Here is a 20,566-nt window from a genome sequence, read left to right as displayed (position 1 = left end):
TAGAACATATTGAGCAAAAACAGAGCAAAGTACTCCCAAGAAGCTACAGCAGGGATGAGGAACCTCACGACCTCCAAACCATCTCTTTGTGGGCCATCTCTTTTCTCTTCCCAGGCAACACCTTCTCCCCATACAACTGCCCCTGCTCTGTGCCTTCCTCAGTGGCTTTTGCCTGGCTGTAACATGTTTTTGATCTGTAATAATGCCCCTTGCTTGCCTGGAAAAAGAGTTTATGGGCCCAATTCAAGATGCTTATGCTAGTTTTTGAAGTCCTAAATGACTTAGGTTCCAAACATCTGAAAAATTGTCTCCTTACCTACAAACCCTCTCAGGGTGATAAGATAAGCAGAGGGGGCCCTCTTGGTAGCTCTGTCTCTCTCTCTCAGAGATTTGGGGTGGAGGTGGCCCAGGAGAACAGCCCCAAAGTTTTGGAATTCCCTTCCCTAGAGGTGCACCTGGCTATACACTATACAGCTTTTTGGCAAATGCTGAAGACTCACCTCTATACCCCTGTTCTTTGACACATGAGATGTGTTTTCAGGTCTCACCTCTTCCTGTTATTGTAATCTGTTTTAAAGGTTTGTTTTAAATTTTAAATTGTTGTAACCTGCCCTTGGTTCTGCTGCTAAAGGGCAGGTAATAAATTTGATGATGATGTGTCTGAATTTCGTGTAGCTGGAGTGTACAGAGCAAGAGTCACACCTGCTGCCCCATCCACTTTTTGCCTGACCCTCCCTTTCACTGGCATCCTGCCCACATAAGGTTGCGCATAAGGGAATGCAGCCCTCAGACTGGAAAAAAAGGTCCCCACCTTTGAGGTACAGAGTACATTTCACTCACTACTGAGTAGCAGCACACGGGGATTAGCAGGGAGAGGTTCCCAGATCAGAGGGTGGTGTTCCCACACATAAAAAAGGTAAAGCGACCCCTGACCGTTAGGTCCAGTCGGGACCAACTCTGGGGTTGCGGTGCTCATCTCGCTTTATTGGCCGAGGGAGCTGGCGTACAGCTTCCAGGTCATGTGGCCAGCATGACTATGGTTCTGGCGAACCAGAGCAGCGCACGGAAACACCATTTACCTTCCTGCCAGAGCAGTACCTATTTATCTACTTGCACTTTGATGTGCTTTCGAACTGCTAGGTTGGCAAGAGCAGGGACCGAGCAATGGGAGCTCACCCCGTCGCAGGGATTCGAACTGCCAACCTTCTGATCGGCAAGTCCTAGGCTCTGTGGTTTAACCCACAGCGCCACCAGCGTCCCTTGTTCCCACACATAGGTAAAGGTACCCCTGCCCGTACGGGCCAGTCTTGACAGACTCTGGGGTTGTGCGCCCATCTCACTTAAGAGGCCAGGGGCCAGCGCTGTCCGAAGACACTTCCGGGTCACGTGGCCAGCGTGACATCGCTGCTCTGGCGAGCCAGAGCCGCACACGGAAACGCCGTTTACCTTCCCGCTGGTAAGCGGTCCCTATTTATCTACTTGCACCCGGAGGTGCTTTCGAACTGCTAGGTTGGCAGGCGCTGGGACCGAGCAGCGGGAGCGCACCCTGCCGCAGGGATTCGAACCGCCGACCTTTCGATCGGCAAGTCCTAGGTGCTAAGGCTTTAACCCACAGCGCCACCTGCGTCCCCATTTCTTTTCTGAGGACATAAGCATCAAGCACAACCAAATTCAAATAAGAAATGTGCAAGAATGGGATAAAAAGTCCTCTCCTTTCTGAAGTGAACTGTCCTTCTAAAGGATGGTTTGAGTTCAATGCTTTACAAAACGTGCTAATTCCAGTAGAGCCAATTAAGTATCACAGAATAAAGGTATTAGGTGGAATGGCAGAATGGTAATTAACAGTACTTAATTCTTACTATGTTTAGCACTTTTCATCTTCAGAGTTTTATGCAAGCCTTAATTGCTCTCTGACACATGGATCTTGGATTTAGAGCATATTTTGGACAAAAATCACCATAAAAGCTGTCTATCAAGTATTACAAGGGATTGTTCTAGATAACTTTTGAACCACGTTTTGAATTTACTCTCCAGCAACTTCTAAGAGTTTTTATAATTATATCTGACACATTACACAGTGGCGCTGTCAACATTAGATTCCAACGTATAACCTTTAACTACACTTCTACAAAAATATCCCCATTATTTATTCTTTCAAAAACTCATAATGGTTACTCTCCAACTGGCATGGGCGGCAGCCACATACAAAGCAAAACCAGCATATCTACATGCACACATGCTCCACTGTATCATCCACTAAACTAGGCATGGTCAAACTTGCCCCTCCAGCTGTTTTGGGACTACAATTCCCATCATCCCTGACCACTGATCCTGTTAGCTAGGGATGATGAGAGTTTTAGTCCCAAAACAGCTGGAGGGCCAAGTTTGGCCAAGCCTGCACTTAACAGATTATCAGCTCCTCTCCACAGTTTTAGAACTGATCTCTTTTCCAGAACTACTGAAGATTTCAGAAATTAATATTTGAACCTTCTGCATGAAAAGCACATTCTGTGCCACTGAGGTACAGCTCTCCCCCTAAAGACACTGTCCACTTATATGCCTGGTCTAGGATTGTGGTACAAGAGACACAGTCAGAAACTTCATATCACCTATGTGATATTTACATGTTCAGATTGTGCCCAAGCCATGATGAAGGATCAAACAAGTCAAGAGCTCCACTATTAAAACTTTTTAAAAATCTCAACAAATTCTAGTATTAAAAATAGCATTAACATCTGAAAAGTAGGAATTACTGGAAAAGCAAAACACTTTAGTTGCTCCCAATTAAATAACTACAAAAGCGACCTATTTAATGGCCCTCTGTGTTATTTTATGTCTCTCCATTGCAACTTTTGAACTCCTTTGTTTAAGAAAAAAACCCTATGATTCTGGACCAAACGGCATATTAATCAGGCACTTTATTGAACTGATACTGCTTCTTCCTTAAATCCATTCACAATGTGGCCCACAAAATATTACATTCTTAATGTAAGATATTCAAAATAGTATACATTATTTCAAGGGAAGGCTGTGCTTAACGGATGGAAATGGAAAGTATGGGAAATCATGAGGGATTCAAGATCTATTCAACAATGACAGTGTAACGTAGGAGTTGGGTAAGGGCTGACAGAAGAGAAAATAAAGTTGACTCTGGAGACTGGACTTGTAATAAAATTACCTATACATACAGGAAGGGTCCTGCAAGCATTTAAGCATGCTGTACTCTCTTTGGGGCTTATCAGGATCTCAGAACCTTTTGAAAATTGCCCATTATATATTAAAAATATAAAAGGCTGACACATGACCTTTTTTGATTAAAAGCGTTAATGCTGGATTGCTGCTCTCAGTGGAGTCACTTTAAGGATGCAAGATTTAACAGACTTTAAGAATACGACAGGCACCAAGACATTTGAAATCTAATTAATCTCTTGACATTTGACTAAAAGTCAAAGCAGTGGACTACAAGATGGAACAGAGGACCTCACCCGTGAAGGTTGACTACTATTATCTTTCTTTCATGAGGTGTAAATGAGTTATTAAGTGTCTTCTACCAAGGTTTATTGCAGACCTAATCCTCTTTTTAATAACTGCCCATGCATTAAGGGCCTATTGTTTTCTCTTAATGCAATCTTGGATGTAACAACTGCTGCAAGCTCTCATTCGTGATTTCACTAAAGATCTTCTTCATGTATTTACAGCTGTGACAAGTCATTTCTACTGAAAGTTGCCTTTGGAAGCTTTAACACAGTAATGTGTGTAAGGTGCTTGTTTACACAACCGCTTTCCAAGCCACATGATGGTTATGACAATTTAGGTGAGACTCTGGAAATTCAATTTTATTTTAGTATCCAATATTCAGCAGGTACAGCAACTCTAAAATAGAGGGACAGCCTATAATTCATGGTTTATTGTGCAGCAATTTCTGAAGATAAAAAGTAACACATTAGAGATAACTTCTCTCCATTGCTTTAATATCAATGACACCAACAGGCTATTCCTGCATTGATTTACATCTTTCACCTTCCAAAATAACAACTGATTAAAAGATTAATACCACTCTTTATTATTAAGCGGAATTTGATCTCTTTTCCCTTTTTTGATTTGCATTTAAGCTGCACTGTTTTCAAAATATTTTGTTTAAAACTTTGTTTTTAAAGTATTAGCTGATTTTAAAAAGTGAATAAGAGGAGTAAATTCATAGGCTTGACCCCACGTACAATGCTCATTATTGTTGTTATTATTGGTTTCTATTGATTTGTTGGTTTGTTTGTTGCTCGTATAGGATATTTTGTTTTTTAATGTTTGATGCTTTGTTGTGTTTTTATATATGTTGAAAGTCACCCAGAGTGGCTGGGGAAGCACAGTAAGATGGGTGGGGTATTAAATATATATATAATTATTATTAAGGGTTGTAGGCTTGTTGATAAGGTTGCTACTTCACATGACAATCACTAAGCAACATATCTTAACTTCTATTGTGTGCACAAAAACCACTCGTTTCTGGTACAGAGAAACATTTCACATATGGTACAAGTGCAGTCACTGTAGCAATGGTACCAAATACCCTTAAATAATATCCCAATTCAAAATTGCCTTTGTCAATAAGCAAGGAGTAGACAAACATTTTTTTTTCTGAGTGACTGAGATTTCAATCTTATGCACACTTACTGAGAAATACCTCCCATTGAACTCAGTGCAACTTAATTCTGAGTTAATATGCTTAGAATTGTATTGCATGCAATTAAAATATATTCCAACTATCTCCATCAATCTTTTTTGTGCCAATTAGCAACATGCTTATTAATTTTTGATGCTGTTTTGGGCTTGGTGTGTCACTGTCATGCAGATGGAAAACGGCATTGTAGACTGGTAGCTTTTGTTTAATAAATTTAAGTTATCTTACATATCTTTCTATAGGATAAGAAAGCATTTATATTTTGGGCTCTGATGATATGCCATTTTATTAAAATCTCTTCAAAGGGAGTTTATTAATTAAATAATTAGATAACTAAAATTCCTAAACAGAATCACAGTGGTACTATTTAAAATGATTTCTTTTATTTTCTCCAACTGTTTTGGTAACCTTTGACTTCTTGGCTTTGACTAATTTCAGATGAGACAGTGTGCTTTTGGACATTGCTGAATACAGTTCTCAGCGTTGATTCACAAAGTTTTAAAAAAACTTCCCCCTGTTCTTCAAACATCAAGAGTTGTTCAAGATGAAAAAAGTGCATTTTGAACAGCATGGTAAAAGCATAAAGTCCTGTGCCCCCCCCCGCCCCGTTATAGCTGTAAGAGCAGTTGAACAGACAAACATTAAAAGTTCAGAAAGTCAAGAAACAAGATGCATCATGCAATGTGTGTAACAGGTAAACCGGATGTCATGCTATAATATCCTTCATCTAATGCACACAAATTCTTAGACAAAAAGAAAAAAAGAAATGCAAAAACTAACTAGGCTCTTTGATTTGCTTTTCAAATGTAGTTTCTTGGCAGCAAGACAGAGCAGCACATCAGACAAAATCTGAGGGTTAAACCAACAAAACTTTATCTAAGTAAAAAAAGAAACCAAACACTCTAGAGACATATGAATAACATCCCTGTGAGGGTTCCACCTGGGAACCCCGAGGTCATTGGCTGAGAATGCTTTTAAACTGTTAGAATTTTTATGATGTTTTAAAACTGTTTGAGTGGGACATTATGTAGATGATGCTGTTTAAATCGGAACACAAACAGCTTCAGATACACACATTAAACTCAAGTGCAGAGAAGTCCAAAGAAAACATGGAGGAAAACTTGGGAATGCTTTTTTTTAACGGGCTATGAGTTTAGTTCTATTCATACACATCAGCCACTATTTTACACTTGACTCTGACTGGTGGATCTTGACAAAAAAAATACCTTCCAGTAGCACCTTAAAGACCAACTAAGTTAGTTCTTGGTATGAGCTTTCGTGTGCATGCACACTTCTTCAGATACACTGAAACAGAAGTTTCCAGACCCTTCTATATAGTGAGAAGGTGGGGAGGGGTATTACTCAGAAGGGTGGTGGGAATGGGTGATTGGCAGATAGCTGTGATGAGCCTGTTGACGACTCTTAATGACTGCAATAGGTCTTACAGGAAAAAGCAAGGGGTGAAAAGGTGAAAAATGGCTTTGTCATGTATAATGAGATAAGAATCCAAGGTCAGACCAGGTCCTTGGAAGTACAGTGTACTTGGATGTACAGTGTATAGGTGTACAGTGAAACAGTGTTAAAATACATACCTTGATCATAAAGTAATGTCATGTTTGCTTTCCTACAGGAAACCAGGTTATTCAAGACTGCCACTGCATTTTGCATTGTATTCCCCAGAAGTGCACCTTGATGTTCCTGCAATGAAAACATATCTGTATAAGAATTTACCTTCCAAGAGTACAAAAGGTTAAGTCACATTGAAAAGGAAACCCAGTGGGTGATGAAGACTCTAGGAACACCTAATGCTGAAAATAGCTGATACTACGTACCTAAATTATATAATGTTTATTCTAGATATGCAACAGATTAACTTTGACCATAATGAAACTTGCTATTGCACATATTACAATACAAAGAATGGCAATCAAGCAAAATTCCAATATACAGTCCTGATGCATATTTCCAGATCTGACTTTGTGGTTACAATCACTGATATGAAGAAAATGTATAGATGTAATCAAATAAGATACTTGCCACCTGTAACCATTAATTTAAACAGCAGCGCTTTTAGTGTGTATTTTCTAACTGTAACAAAAGTAAACAATCAAAATATACAGGAGAAGCCCAAGCCATTTTTGTAGCAGAGGGCGTAAATCCAAATGGTGTCCCAACATGATGACAAAATACAATAAACTAAATAAGTAGGCAATGTACTTCCTCCTATATGATAACTCAAAATCTGTTGCCAATCCTAAAAAAAGTATTAGATATTTTCTGTTATTTTCAATTGATGAAGCAAGTGCTTTGTGCTTGGATACCAGGCAATCTACAATCCAAGTTGCCTCAGGGAAAAAGAGGGGGGGCAAATGGGGGAATTGCTGTCAAAAGGAACAAAGGAATCTATACACTTCACAGCCATTCCTGAACCCTTCCAGGGAGTTATCTTTATCCAGCTGTTCAAAGCCCACTCCCCAATGACTTCCTGAGGACCCCCACGAGAGAAGAGGCTCTTGATGGTTCTCTGACAGTTTCCCCACTTTTTAGGTTCATGTATGTGTCCCACACTCAGTCTTGCCCAGGTACCTAGCATAATATTAGCAAATAAAACTTTAAAATAGTCCACCGGCAGTTTAGGACTCAACTAATTTTACTGATACTTTGAAGCGTGTATCACAACACTGACTATGCCCATTTACTGATATGATTTATTTATTTAAATGTTTATACCGCTGTATCACAAAGGTGCACAACACTTTATAAAACAGATCTTTACAGATCTAAAATTTGCCAAAGGGGGCCAACAGAAGAAGTTGGAAGGGGTGGTGAACATCAGAAGAAAACATAAATTTGTTACCTCTGAATATGTATTCAGAGCTATTGAATACCTGTGGGACAATACCTCCTATTGAAGCTCACTGACAGAGCCATCCAAACCTGCTTCCTCTGCTAGGAGAAACCACCCACCACTCCCCAGGCAAAACTGGAAGTATCAGGCAACCCCTCAAAAATCAACAACATATAAAACAAACCTCAGACTACTACACATTATGCACTGAACCATACATTATCAACTGTAGGCAAACAGAAGCCCAAGAGACAAGGTGTGGAAGTGAATCTAAAACACCCCCTCTACATTCCCACATATACGGTGGCAGCAGAAGCTATAAGGATCTAGATCACCCAGCAGTATGTGAAACTCTCCTGGAACCCAGGACAAGAAGAATGCCCTTCAGAAGCCTCCCTGAACAGAAATTGACAGGTAAGAAAATTATGCTTTCCCCAGAGGTTCTTAGAGGGAAATGAACACCACTGAGACACAGCAAGACAGTACCAATACAGGGATGGTGTGTCTAGGGACTACAGACCCTCTACAAAAACCTTCTGCTGCAGCTTTCTGCCAAATGCTGTGTCCATCAACATGGTTGAATCTATACCCCTTGGCAAAGGAGTGCATAGACTCTCACATGATGGTTTTACAAATACTCAGAACGGGTAAATGACCTGTAAAGGCTTGCGAAGCAGCTACTCTTCTAAGGGAGTAGTCTTGCTAATGCCTCCCTTTAGCCACCTGGAGATGGTCAACTTGGAAACCTTATTTCCCCAACCCTGATCCTGGAAAGGCACAAACAAAGCCTGTAGAAAGAAAAACTCAGAAGCCTCTTGAGCTTTAAACACAATGCCATCTGAACATCCAGCCTATGAGATGTTGCAGAGTTTGATAGTTACAAATGTTCATTTGTACAGGTGGTTCAGAATACAGCAGCTAGGTTGTCGGCTGGAGTCAAGACATATGGAGCACATTCCACCAGTCCTTAAATAATTCCCATGGCTCCCAGTCCGTTTCAGTGCACAATTCAGGGCAATGGTTTTACCCTTTAAGGCTCTAAAAAGCTTGGGACCTAGGTAATCTAAGGTGCTCTCAAGAATCAGTTTTAACATTAAGACCATCTTCATAGGCCTTTCCCAAGGTTTCCATGCCTTCAGCAGTGAAATGGGCAGGGACAATAAATCAGGCCTTTTCAAGTGTGGCACCCTAACCTTGGGAACACCGCTCTTACATTGAGGCTTGTTTGGCACAAGTCTGATGAAATTTCAGTGCCATGTGAAGTCATTTTTATTCACCCAGGCTTTCAAAATTCCGTATTTTTCGCTCTATAAAATGCACCAGACCACAAGACGCACCTAGTTTTTGGAGGAGGAAAACAAGAAAAAAAATATTCTGAATCTGAAATATTCCAGCAAGAGGGATCACTGTGCAGTGAAAGCAGCAATCCCTCTTGCTGTTCTGGCTTCTGTGATAGCTGCACAGCCTGCATTCGCTCCATAAGACGCACACACATTTCCCCTTACTTTTTAGGAGGTAAAAAGTGAGTCTCATAGAGCAAAAAATACGGTAATTTAATCATGTGTTTATTTTTACCTGCTGCTGCTTTGATATATTTTAACTGCACTTTATATTAATTTGTATATTTATTTTTACTTATTTGGAAGCCCAGGTTGAAAAAGAAGGTACAAACATTTAAAATAAAATAAAGGTGAATAATCTGGAAGATTTATTTATGAAAGCTAACCCTCATAATTGTCAAACAAAAGTATTTGTTACTTGGAAAGTGTTTCATGGTGGGCCCCAAATGGTTGTGATCCCATCTTCTGGAAGCAAGAAGGGGTGGGAATACAGTGGTACCTTGGGTTACAGACGCTTCAGGTTACAGACTCCGCTAACCCAGAAATAGTACCTTGGGTTAAGAACTTTGCTTCAGGATGAGAACAGAAATCACATGGCGGCAGTGGCCCCATTAGTTAAAGTGGTACCTCAGGTTAAGAACAGTTTCAGGTTAAGAACGGACCTCAGGAACAAATTAAGTTCTTAACCCGAGGCACCACGGTAGTCTGATGAGCAAACCCACTGAGCTGTATCTTCACACTGAAGCTTCCCAAGAGTAGAATAGGTGACGCGTCCTAACTTGTCTCTACTAACCTCCCCTGCACTTCTTCCAAGTCATAAAACAGAAATAAAAGTAAAGTTAGTGAGTAATCTGTGTGTCCATCAGTTGCCCAATCTGATACGCTTCTGCCTATCACCAACTGCAAACAGGGGCATGTCCAAATCAGAACGATTCATGACTGCTAAGAATTTTAACTCTAAATACGATTCTTAAAACATTTTTAGATCTCAAGCTCATTACTAAAAATGAAGGCAAGAGCATGCTATCCACAATAAGGCTAACTACTAATAGGAAACCATGTCCTCTGCCAAATACAAATGGCAAAGCAAGCAGAAAGATCACCCAGATAAAAGTGACAGATGATGATGCCTTAAATCAGGGGTAGGCAACCCAAGGCCCGTGGGCCGGATGCGACCCAATTGCCTTCTCAATCCAGCCTGCGGACGGTCCGAGAATCAGTGTGTTTTTACTTGAGTAGAATGTGTCCTTTTATTTAAAATGCATCACTGGGTTATTTGTGGGGCATAGGAATTTGTTCACCCCCCCCAAAAAAAAAACATGGTCTGAGGGATGGTGGACCAGCCCACGGCTGAAAAAGCCTTAAATACTTTCAATTCTGTGTAATAAATATGTCAGTCTGTGTCCAATGCACCATATAGTTGATAAAAAGATAATAAAATTCAACTTTATAATGCATCAGTATAAAAGAGAAAAATATGTGCAGTTCTCCAATTCTTTCACAAGGTTGACATTTAATGATACCACATTTCTCTGAGCAGAAATCAATCAATGGTTACACAGCTGTCTAATGAAATAATGTTGTATAGATGCTGTTTAAAATATTAAGATTGCATTAAGATTGCATAAACAGCCCTGTCTCAAGGTAGACATGGCGTAGTGCTATTTATACTTTCTCCATCAGTGACTGCTATGTATGGTTTAGACCAATATGCCATGGAGAGAAACATAGTTTTATTCTACCAGTGCACAATCAAGCATGTTTGTGGACACTGAGCCAGCAGTGGAGTGCTGAAAACAACCTGGAGCAGCACAAAAGGTCTGAGGACAGTGGCAACTGAGCCACCGCATGAAATCTGAGATGACACAGTACTGTGAAAGTACTGCCACATCAGTTTCTGCATGTCTGAATCGGCCCCAAGTATCATGAAGTCGTGGGTATTTCTCATATGTACATATAGAATTGCTTGTGGCTGTTACATTGGATTCTAAGGCTTGTGTAGAAAGTATTTAAGTTCTACACAATCCATCAATGAGCAGAGCTGATCTAATTTGTGTGTACGACACCACAGACTGTGGACATTTAATGAACAGTGCTCTTGACAGCTTTAATAAAACATAGCATTTGCCAGCAGAGATAATTAGAACTGAAGCAGCAAAATTCTAGTGTTTGGCAACACAGATGAAACAACTTCATTAAAATGTACAGCTTCAGCAAATGAAAGGCAAGAAAGCACTGGACCCTGAAGAATCAGCCTTCTCAAAACTAATTGCTTCAGTGCTTCAACAGGCCAGCTATGAAATACCAAGGGTATAACAAGGAAAGGGAAATAAATAAATAAAGTGGAATTCAGGGGAACCCCCCCCCACCAAAACTAATACTTTTTAGGGCACTAGCCTTTTTATTTACATTTTAAGCAGCACAGAATGATGGAATAAATTATTTTTAAGATTTTGAAACAAATAGGGATCCCCTCCCCAGGAAACCTAGCTATGTAGTCCACGTTAATGAATCTGATCTTAACATTTGTCAGTGCTTTTGAGTTTTGAAACAATTTCAGCTCCTAAGAGAATAGATTCGTATTTATCTTTCAACTTTGACAGATCAATACACACTGTAAGGGTTAATTTCAGGCATATAATTTAACTAAATCGTAGGGTGCCATGACATTTCGCACAGTTATGTTATTCCACTTAATGAAATTACACTGGTTAAATTGCAGTTACTAGGGGCATCTCTCTCTCTGAGCTTCTACATGACCTTTGTTGGCAAACAAGATAATTATTGGGAGTGTGTGTGTGGGGGGGGGGGTGAAGTCCTCAAACGTCTTCTACAGATACAGTAATCTAGAAATGATGTGGGGGTGGTGGTTATGTCTTACATATTAAAAGGTTGTTTGGTGTAGCATTTATGTGAAAACTAATAAAGCAAGCATCAATGTCTCTACTGGTTGTCTATGGAAAAAATAAGCAGCAGCAATGTTTTATGCTGAATTTGGTATACGTTATTCCTACCAGCACCCAGGAAGCCAAAATCACAGTCTAAAGATAGGTGGCTATTCTATTGTATAAATTTTTATTTGTATTATTTATATATGTTATTTATATATTATATATTTTATATCAATGTAATAAATTAATATTATATTTTTAATTAAAATTGTAGAATGAATCTACATTTGGTTTGTGACAAAGAGCTAAAATGTCACTTCCATGACTACCATATTTTTCGCTCTATAGGATGCACTTTTTCCCCTCCAAAAATTAAGGGGAAATGTGTGTGCGTCCTATGGAGCGAATGCAGGCTCCTTGGCTTCCGCGATAGCAACGTGAAGCCTCCGAAGTGCAGAGGGAGCGCTCCCTCTGTGCTCCGGTTGGCTTCGCGTTGCTTTCGCTGAAGCCTGGAGAGCGAGAGGGGTCGGTCTGCACCAACCCCCTCTCACTCTCCAGGCTTCAGGGATAGCCTCCTGAAGCCTTTGGAGCACAGTGCAAGTTCCCGCTGCGCTCCAAAGGCTTCAGGTGGCTATCCCTGAAGCCTTGGGAGCGCAGCGGGACCTCGTGCTGCGCTCCAAAGGCTTTGGGTTCCTTTTGCTGAAGCCGGGAGAGCAAGACTCTCCTGGCTTCAGTAGAGAGGGAGAGCTCCACAGTACCCCTTCAGCGAAGCAGGAGGAGAAATGGAAGGGGCTCTGTTTCTCCTGCTGCTTCGCTGAAGGGGTGCTGAGCAGAGAGGGGGAGATTTTTTTTTCTTGTTCTCCCCCTCTAAAACAAGGTGCGTCCTATAGAGTGAAAAATACGGTAATTATCCTTTTCTCCCCAGTAATGTATAAGACTTTATTGCAGGTGTCTTCTTCTTCCCAAAATCCGCTCTGGAGGGTTAGGGAGAGGAGAGGGGAGATAGTTCCGTCTGGCAAGTAGAAATACTTGCGCTGATGGAGCTACCATATTAGTGCAATGTTGAATTCCACCAACAGTTTCTAGCAAAGTCTGAGAAATAAATTATTTTGTAGCCATGATGAAAGAGAGTAATGCAACTGTATGTTAGTTTCCCCGCAGTGAAATAGTATAATAGAATCATAGAACTGTGGAGTTAGAAGGTACCATAAGGATAATCTATTTCTTAAAAAAATATTTATTTGTATACTGCCTTATACCCGTAGACTAATCTAGTTCAACCCCCTGCAATGCAGAAATCTTTTGCCCAATGGGGGTTCAAATCCACAACCCTAAGATTATGAGTCTCATGCTCTACCAACTGAGCCATCTCAGTCAATGGATGTGGCAGTTGTTTGTTTTACCCAGATTGTAGCTCTGTTCTATGTATAAGATGAGCTCAGGTTTTGCTGCCTATCTAGAACCAAAATATATGACTAATTGTTTGGATTCCAAAACTGTATTGTTTATTATTGTTTTTTATTTTATGATGCAAGTTAATACTGGGGAAAGAGTGCAGATGGTTACTTCACATCATAAGGGATTTATAAATGTTTGATTTCAACAATGTGATTATATAATTGATTAATAATGGAAATACTTAACTAGGCCCACATCATGTGGAAAGGCTCTGGTCCTCTGCTAAGATGTAAGCAAGCATGAGGTAGTAAAGTTACTCACCACTGGAAACCTACAACCATGTTAAAAACTCATGGGCAACTTAGCAAGAACATCTGTTTGAAATCAGAGGATTTGGAGTCAAGTACAACATGGATCTTATAAACTGGCAAGGTAACTTCCATTTCAAATTCCATTTAAAAAAAAGTAAAAAGTAGAGGCATCACCTTGCCAACAAAGGTCCGTATAGTAAAAGCTATGGTCTTCCCAGTAGTGATATATGGAAGTGAGAGCTGGACCATAAAGAAGGCTGATCGCCGAAGAATTGATGCTTTTGAATTATGGTGCTGGAGGAGACTCTTGAGAGTCCCATGGACTGCAAGAAGAACAAACCTATCCATTCTGAAGAAAATCAGCCCTGAGTGCTCACTGGAAGGACAGATCGTGAAGCTGAGGCTCCAATACTTTGGCCACCTCATGAGAAGAGAAGACTCCCTGGAAAAGACCCTGATGTTGGGAAAGATGGCGGGCACAAGGAGAAGGGGACGGACAGAGGACAAGATGGTTGGATAGTGTTCTCGAAGCTACCAGCATGAGTTTGACCAAACTGCGGGAGGCAGTGGAAGACAGGAGTGCCTGGCGTGCTCTGGTCCATGGGGTCACGAAGAGTCAGACACGACTAAACGACTAAACAACAACAAAAACTTCCATTTTCTAAAGTTATATACTCAATAGCTATTGCAAATCAGTAAAACAAGTAAGGAATCAATGCAAGTAATTGGCTTTTGCTCAGGAGTAGACAACAATATTTGCTTTGATTACTTGGGAAGCACGGTAAGCCAGATCTCATTTGCGAGAAAATGTGCACTGGTGATTGAGACTCCCCTTGCTAGTGAAACAAATCACCACCTGAAGCCTTCACATAAATGTTGAACTTTGTGTTATTCCATGAAATTCATTTTCCCTATAAGCATTTGTTTATATAAACAGATGATTGCACTTAAGGATGTTTTCAACTTAAGATCTGCAACCATGTTTTCAAGAGGACATATCAATATTGCATTATCAGTCATTTTTATTTCCAGCACAACATGTATTTCAGCGCCTCATGGAAAAGTAACTCCGTGAGACTGGTAAAGAGCCTAAATTAGGTGTAAGGAATGATAATGCACCTTAATGATTGTGATAGCATGAAAATTAAATCTAATCATGTTCCATTAAGCATGCTCTCACTTCCATTTTTACAAAATTATTTTATTATGGTTCCTCTACTGTCTATTGAAATAAGCTTTTACAGCAATTTAATTTTCTACTATAAACAACCCTCATTTTTCACAATGCATCCCCCTGAGATTAGAGAAGGATAATTTAAATTTCTCCAGTCTTGCAGCTATACTAAGGTAACAATTTGCAGAGGCGAAGATTTTGTTTTCCTATTTGCAGTAGAGATCATTAAGATATAATTAGACTCTTATTCATGAGTATGAGCATCCTTGCTATGGAGATGCCAGTCACCCAATCAGCGTCCTCTGCACCTGTGTCGAATATGAAGGGCAGCAAGAATAATCCCCACTTCAGTCTCAGGGGAGTTCTGCATTAAATGAACTGCACTAGACATCTCTTTCTCCCTCTTTTGTTATTAATGGAATCTTATTCATGCCTCCAGTGTTTTCTCAGACTCCATTATTATCGATCAAAATTGCTAGACTATTTGCTTTCAGCAATATGCTGCTGCACTGCTACCCAGATGTGAGTCCTAACGACAACTACGTGTGGTGAATTTTAATCACACCCTGTCTGAAACTGATCACAAGCAACTTATGCTATACAGAAAAAGGCAAACCAGTCTACTTACAAAATAACCCGTGGCTCTTTCAGAAACAGTATAAATATATGTAGGTCTTGTTTTTAAAACTCAATACTAACACCCCCCCCCACCTGCTACAAGAAAGTTCTAGATTTAAAATGTATGACTTTAATTAGAATTTAAACCAGCATTTTAATACTTTTGCTACTATGCTGAGGGAAAAATAATGTAATAGAACTTTCATTCCTGAAGCCAGAGGCTCGGATCCAATGCTATGTTCTCCCAGTGGTTCTTCAAATAGTTTGACGCCTGAAAAGGGAAGGGTGGTCACCAGGTGCCTGGGATCCACCTTCTACTCTCACAACCAACTGTCCCAACATGCCAAAGTGGTAGCAGCCATAGACCTGGCTTTGAACTGCAGCATATCCAGAGGCGCAACAGGCATAAGGGCTGACATATGAAAGGCTTTCATAATAATAATAATAATTTATTATTTGTACCCCGCCCATCTGGCTGGGTTTCCCCAGCCACTCTGGGCGGCTTCCATAGAAACCGGAAAACACTAAAATATCATACATTAAAAACTTCCCTGAACAGGGCTGCCTTAAGATGTCTTCTGAATGTCAAGTAGTTGTTTATCATTTTGACATCTGATGGGAGGGCGTTCCACAGGGCGGGCGCCACTACCGAAAAGGCCCTCTGCCTGGTTCCCTGTAGCTTTGTTTCTCGCAATGAGGGAACCGCCAGAAGGCCCTCGGCACTGGACCTCAGCGTCCGGGCAGAACAATGGGGGTGGAGACGCTCCTTCAGGTATACTGGGCCGAGGCCGTTTAGGGCTTTAAAGGTCAACACCAACACTTTGAATTGTGCTCGGAAACGTACTGGGAGCCAATGTAGGTCTTTCAAGACCGGTGTTATGTGGTCTCGGCGGCCGCCCCCAGTCACCAGTCTAGCTGCCGCATTCATAAGTCCATCCTTAATTGATTTATGGATATCCTGCTGTGATCCCAACCCCTCGGCTCACATATATCTGGCCCTAGCAAAGACTTAAGTGGTGACTGAAGACTTGAAGGCATCAGCCTCAAAATTCCTGCACAATGTGCCCACCACTAATTTATCATAGGAATCATTTGCACCCCTCTTTCCCCCTCATAAGGAGTGACAACAGAAGAAACCAGGGCACCCACGGGCTATTTCAGTGCTGGGAATTGAACTGCTGCATAATTTTATTGCGGAAGGTATAATGCTTCCCAGCCAATCTGAGGTTTAGTTTCAGCTTATCAGGACTAATCTACTCCACCTTCCAAACACTATCAAAGGCTAGTGGAAAGGGCACTGTAACGGGTTTAGATAAAGCTGAAGGAAATACCTTTTCTACCCCAGAAGCCAAAGACTCATTAGAAGATTCATGCTCAACAAGGAATTCCTCAATAAGCTGTAAAATCTGTCTAGCTTTTGCCAACAAGGCAGGATAAACATCGGAAGAAAATTGCTTGCCCTGAGAGCTGGTGGACTCTAGCTCCTCCTCAGATAACTCTCCCACTTCATTGCCTTCCATAGCAACTGATTCAGAAAGCGCATCTCCAACTGCTCTAGTTTGTTCTGTTGGTGCCACAATTTCTCCTAAATTGGATTCTATGTAATTGCCTTAGCTCCTGCCACGACCCACATGTTGCCCTTCAACTGGAGAGAAACCAGGGGAGGATACTGAGGAAAGAGATCCCACAGAACTGCAGTGGAAGGAGATCTGTGGCATCTCCTCCTTTTGTGGCTTTTAGATTTAAGCTTCTGTTTCACAAGCATTTCTTGCTTGTGAAAGACCTCCCTCAAGCCAAACTAATAGATTTAGAAGGAAGAGAATCCTTTATTTTCTTCAGAGAACAACTCTCTTATCCACTGCAGGAATTTGGAGAAATGACCTCCCCAGGAAAAGGCGCACCAGTGAGGGCACACCCCTTCAAGTGGTGTGACTGCCACCTTTGGAATTTAGATGTGCTGTGTACAGAATCAGACCGTCCATATTCAGAAGTGCTGTTTTCAGAAATTACTCTGTTTTGGGCACTGGTATATGAAACACAGAGGAGGCCACCGAAGAGAACATATGCCTGCCAAAACCAAGCTCTTTTCAACAGAGTGAGAATCAGCCTTCTGATAAGCACTTCACAAAATTCTACGGCAAAAGAGCTGTGATGAGCTTGAGGGAAATCACCCCACTTGAGGTAGAATTGTGGAAAGATTTGCTGTGATCAAAGACCAGCGCTCTACAGAGGTCTCAAGGAAAACCGCTAAATGTGGAATAAGTCACCACAATCCTGCTGGGTTTCACCGAGGTAGCAAGACTAATCATTACTAGCAGAAATAATGATGATAATGATGCAGGGTGATGGGGTCTAACCCTTCCCTCCCCAGCCACCACCCTGACAAACAATGCCCATAGTCAGCCTTACGAAAGGCAGAGTTGAAAGCTTAATTTCTAACAGTACTTGAAGTGTGTGGAGGATTTTTGTTGGGATCGTGGTTGGAGAGGGAAGAGTTAAATATTCCCTCCTTGTGCACAATTGTCCCAATGAATATTTTCCTCCTCTTCATTTGTTTGAAACCACAGGTGCTACTATATACTATGCATTTAATACAATGCGTAGTTAGGCTCTTAGTATATTGAGATGCTAAAGTTCAAGGCATCTTTTGCATCTTAGAAAATAACATTAGAATTTACTTCTCCAGTTTAGTGAAATTAAACCAGAAATAAATTTAATCTGTGGACAGATGCCTTCTTCACATAAATGACGAGGAAGGCATCTAGTCATCTGTGCAAATGCACCTTTTCTGTATGTACACAGGTACTTGGTATGTGCCTGACCTTTCAAAAATGAAATCTCCCTCTAAATTATTGAATCCTCTATGCAATATATTTAGAGTGGTGCATACCATTTGGATTCTACCAGACTTCAAAATAAAGATAATTAACTGAAGTATAACGCAGAAATGTGTTCAGATAATGGCAGCACCATTAACCTGGAAACATTATCCCAGGTATTACTTAATTACAAAAGGTTTAATAAGATTGAGAGGTTTATAATTAGCTCATAACTTCTCCCGTATTGAAACATCCATCCACACAACAAATGTTAATTCTTTGAGAACACAGTATCAAATGATCATCATAGCAGCTATCAAACTAAGTTATGAACTAGGAAGTTCCCTGTTTAAATCTGCTATCTGCCACAAATTAAGTAGATCATCTTAGGCAAGGCACTGTCTCCCAGTCTCAGTCATCCTCAGCTGTAATATGAAGACTAGTAATACTGACTTACTATAAGGCTGTGGTGTGGAACCTTTAGCCTGCAGGCCTGTGTAGGCATGGTCTAAATCCCAATTAGACCCACATAAATCACACCTGCCTTTCCCATACCCTGACATCATGTGTGGGGCAGGTATGGGTGTGGCTACTAAGGAACAATTTGGAGCTTAGAGTGAGTGAAAGGGAGTGCATTGGGATTAGCTGCACTAGAGAGTTCCCCACTGGGGATAAGAGACCAGACAGTATTTAAGGTATTTTGGGCCCAAGAATCCTGAACCTTAAATTGGCAAATGGTACAACTCTAAGCAGCAGAGTAACATGTTGCCAGTAACCTTTGGACCAGATCCAAGGGGCAACCCCATATAAAACATGATGCGAAATCAATGTTTGAGAACCCAATATGCATGGACCACTATGGTCAGGCTATCATGGTTCAGAAATGGTTGCAGCTGGTGTACCAGTTGGAGCTGATAAAAAGCACTGCTGGCCACAGAGGTCACTCTAGTGACAGAGATCAAATCAAGGAATACCCCCAGACTGCATACCTGTTCCTTAAAAGGGAGTGAAGTCCCATTTAGAACAGGCAGTTTGACCCACAAGGCCTCAGTATTTCAGAATTCAAGCTCAGTTTATTGACCCTCATCCAGTCCAACACTGCATCCACGCACCAGTATGAACATGCTCCCGACTCAGATGTAATGGAGAAATAAGAGCTGGGTAGCATCAGTGTACTCATGATACCTTGCTCCAAAACACCCAATGACTGCTCCCAACAGCTTCACAGCGATGTCAAACAGCATTGCTGACAAAATAGTGTGGTGTCCCATAGTGAAAACACCATGGAGCTGAAGAGCCTTCTTCCAAGACTACTTTCTGGACACAATCCTGCAGCTAGGAGCAGAACCGCTGCAACACAGTGCTACTGATACCCATCCCACAGATTCAGTCCAGGAGGGTACCATGTTGAATGGTACTGAAGGCCACTGGGGGATCATGCAGAAGGAGCAGGGTTGCACTCCCATCAGGGCAAACAAAGCTGATCCAGTCCCAAACCTATACATACAATGTATAACAGAAATGATGTCACTGGGCTTATTGGGAACCTTTCAAAATTCAGTGAACTTTTGTGGTAACTACAAATAAAGCTTTTCCCATAAAAACACATATTAAGAAAAAGTGAGGTGTTGTTATTTCAAGTTATTCTGATCTTGGGTGTGGCTGGCCATCATTCAGGCTATGATGATAAATATAGAAAAAAATGAGCTTTTTAAAGAACATTTAATTTACCTTGTTACCACCTTTTCATAGACAGAGCTTTAAATTAGAGATTTGAAAGAATTTTCCCCAAGGATGTAGTTTAATTTGAAAATATAATTAACTTTGGAATAATTATTGCTACCACTTCACTCCTTCCAACTTCCCTAGAGAAAAAGCAAACTTTTGCTTGGTACCCATGAAATGAGAAAGTCATTGTAATTTTACAGCGTTTAAGGAGTACCAAGGAAGACATAATAGAATTCTATTGCTCAAGGAACAGAAAGGCAAATTTACAACAAAACACTCAAGCGGATTTTGTAAAGAAATAAATATTCTGCTAATCTTTAAATTATTTTCCAAAAGCCAAAACCTCCAATTAAATTTCTGCTTGCTGTGCTGTTATCAGTTACTCCAATTCTGAAAGTTTTGCATACTATAGCACCTTAGTAATTTAGCTAGTCTGTCCACTCCCTACCCTGCAATTCGAATAAATAATGTTGCCAATTAGTTCTAGCGAAACATGTTGGAAACATACTCTTTTTGTCAGATGTTACGACTAACCTGCTCATTCATTAGAAGTAGCATGGTTCTCTGGATAGAACAATTCATATATATACAATCAATCCTCTGCCCTCAGTTTATTCTTCCTTCTCATTGGAACCACCACCAGCATAGCTGCCAACCAGGACTTCCAGGTGGTGCAAGTCCCCATAAACAGTGATGCTGCTGGTAGCACATGCAGCAAGCAAGCGTAAGTATTTTTCCCATGCAATAGGTACACAGCTAATATG

At 40.8% G+C, this 20,566-nt stretch overlaps 1 protein-coding gene across 4 annotated transcripts in view; it reads right to left on the bottom strand.

Annotated features, from left to right (window-relative positions):
- Positions 1-20,566, bottom strand: part of ULK4 (unc-51 like kinase 4) — a 174,818-nt gene that overhangs the window by 83,306 nt on the left and 70,946 nt on the right. For all 4 annotated transcript variants that reach the window (XM_081882917.1, XM_081882916.1, XM_081882919.1 and 1 more), the window contains exon 32: positions 6,268-6,373. In XM_081882917.1, the coding sequence (XP_081739043.1) occupies positions 6,268-6,373 (106 nt within the window). The remainder of the gene's footprint in view (positions 1-6,267; positions 6,374-20,566) is intronic.

Source organism: Podarcis melisellensis, assembly GCF_964234715.1.
Source record: "Podarcis melisellensis genome assembly, chromosome: 12".
Lineage (NCBI taxonomy): Eukaryota > Metazoa > Chordata > Lepidosauria > Squamata > Lacertidae > Podarcis > Podarcis melisellensis.
This window is presented reverse-complemented; position numbering and strand designations above follow the sequence as displayed.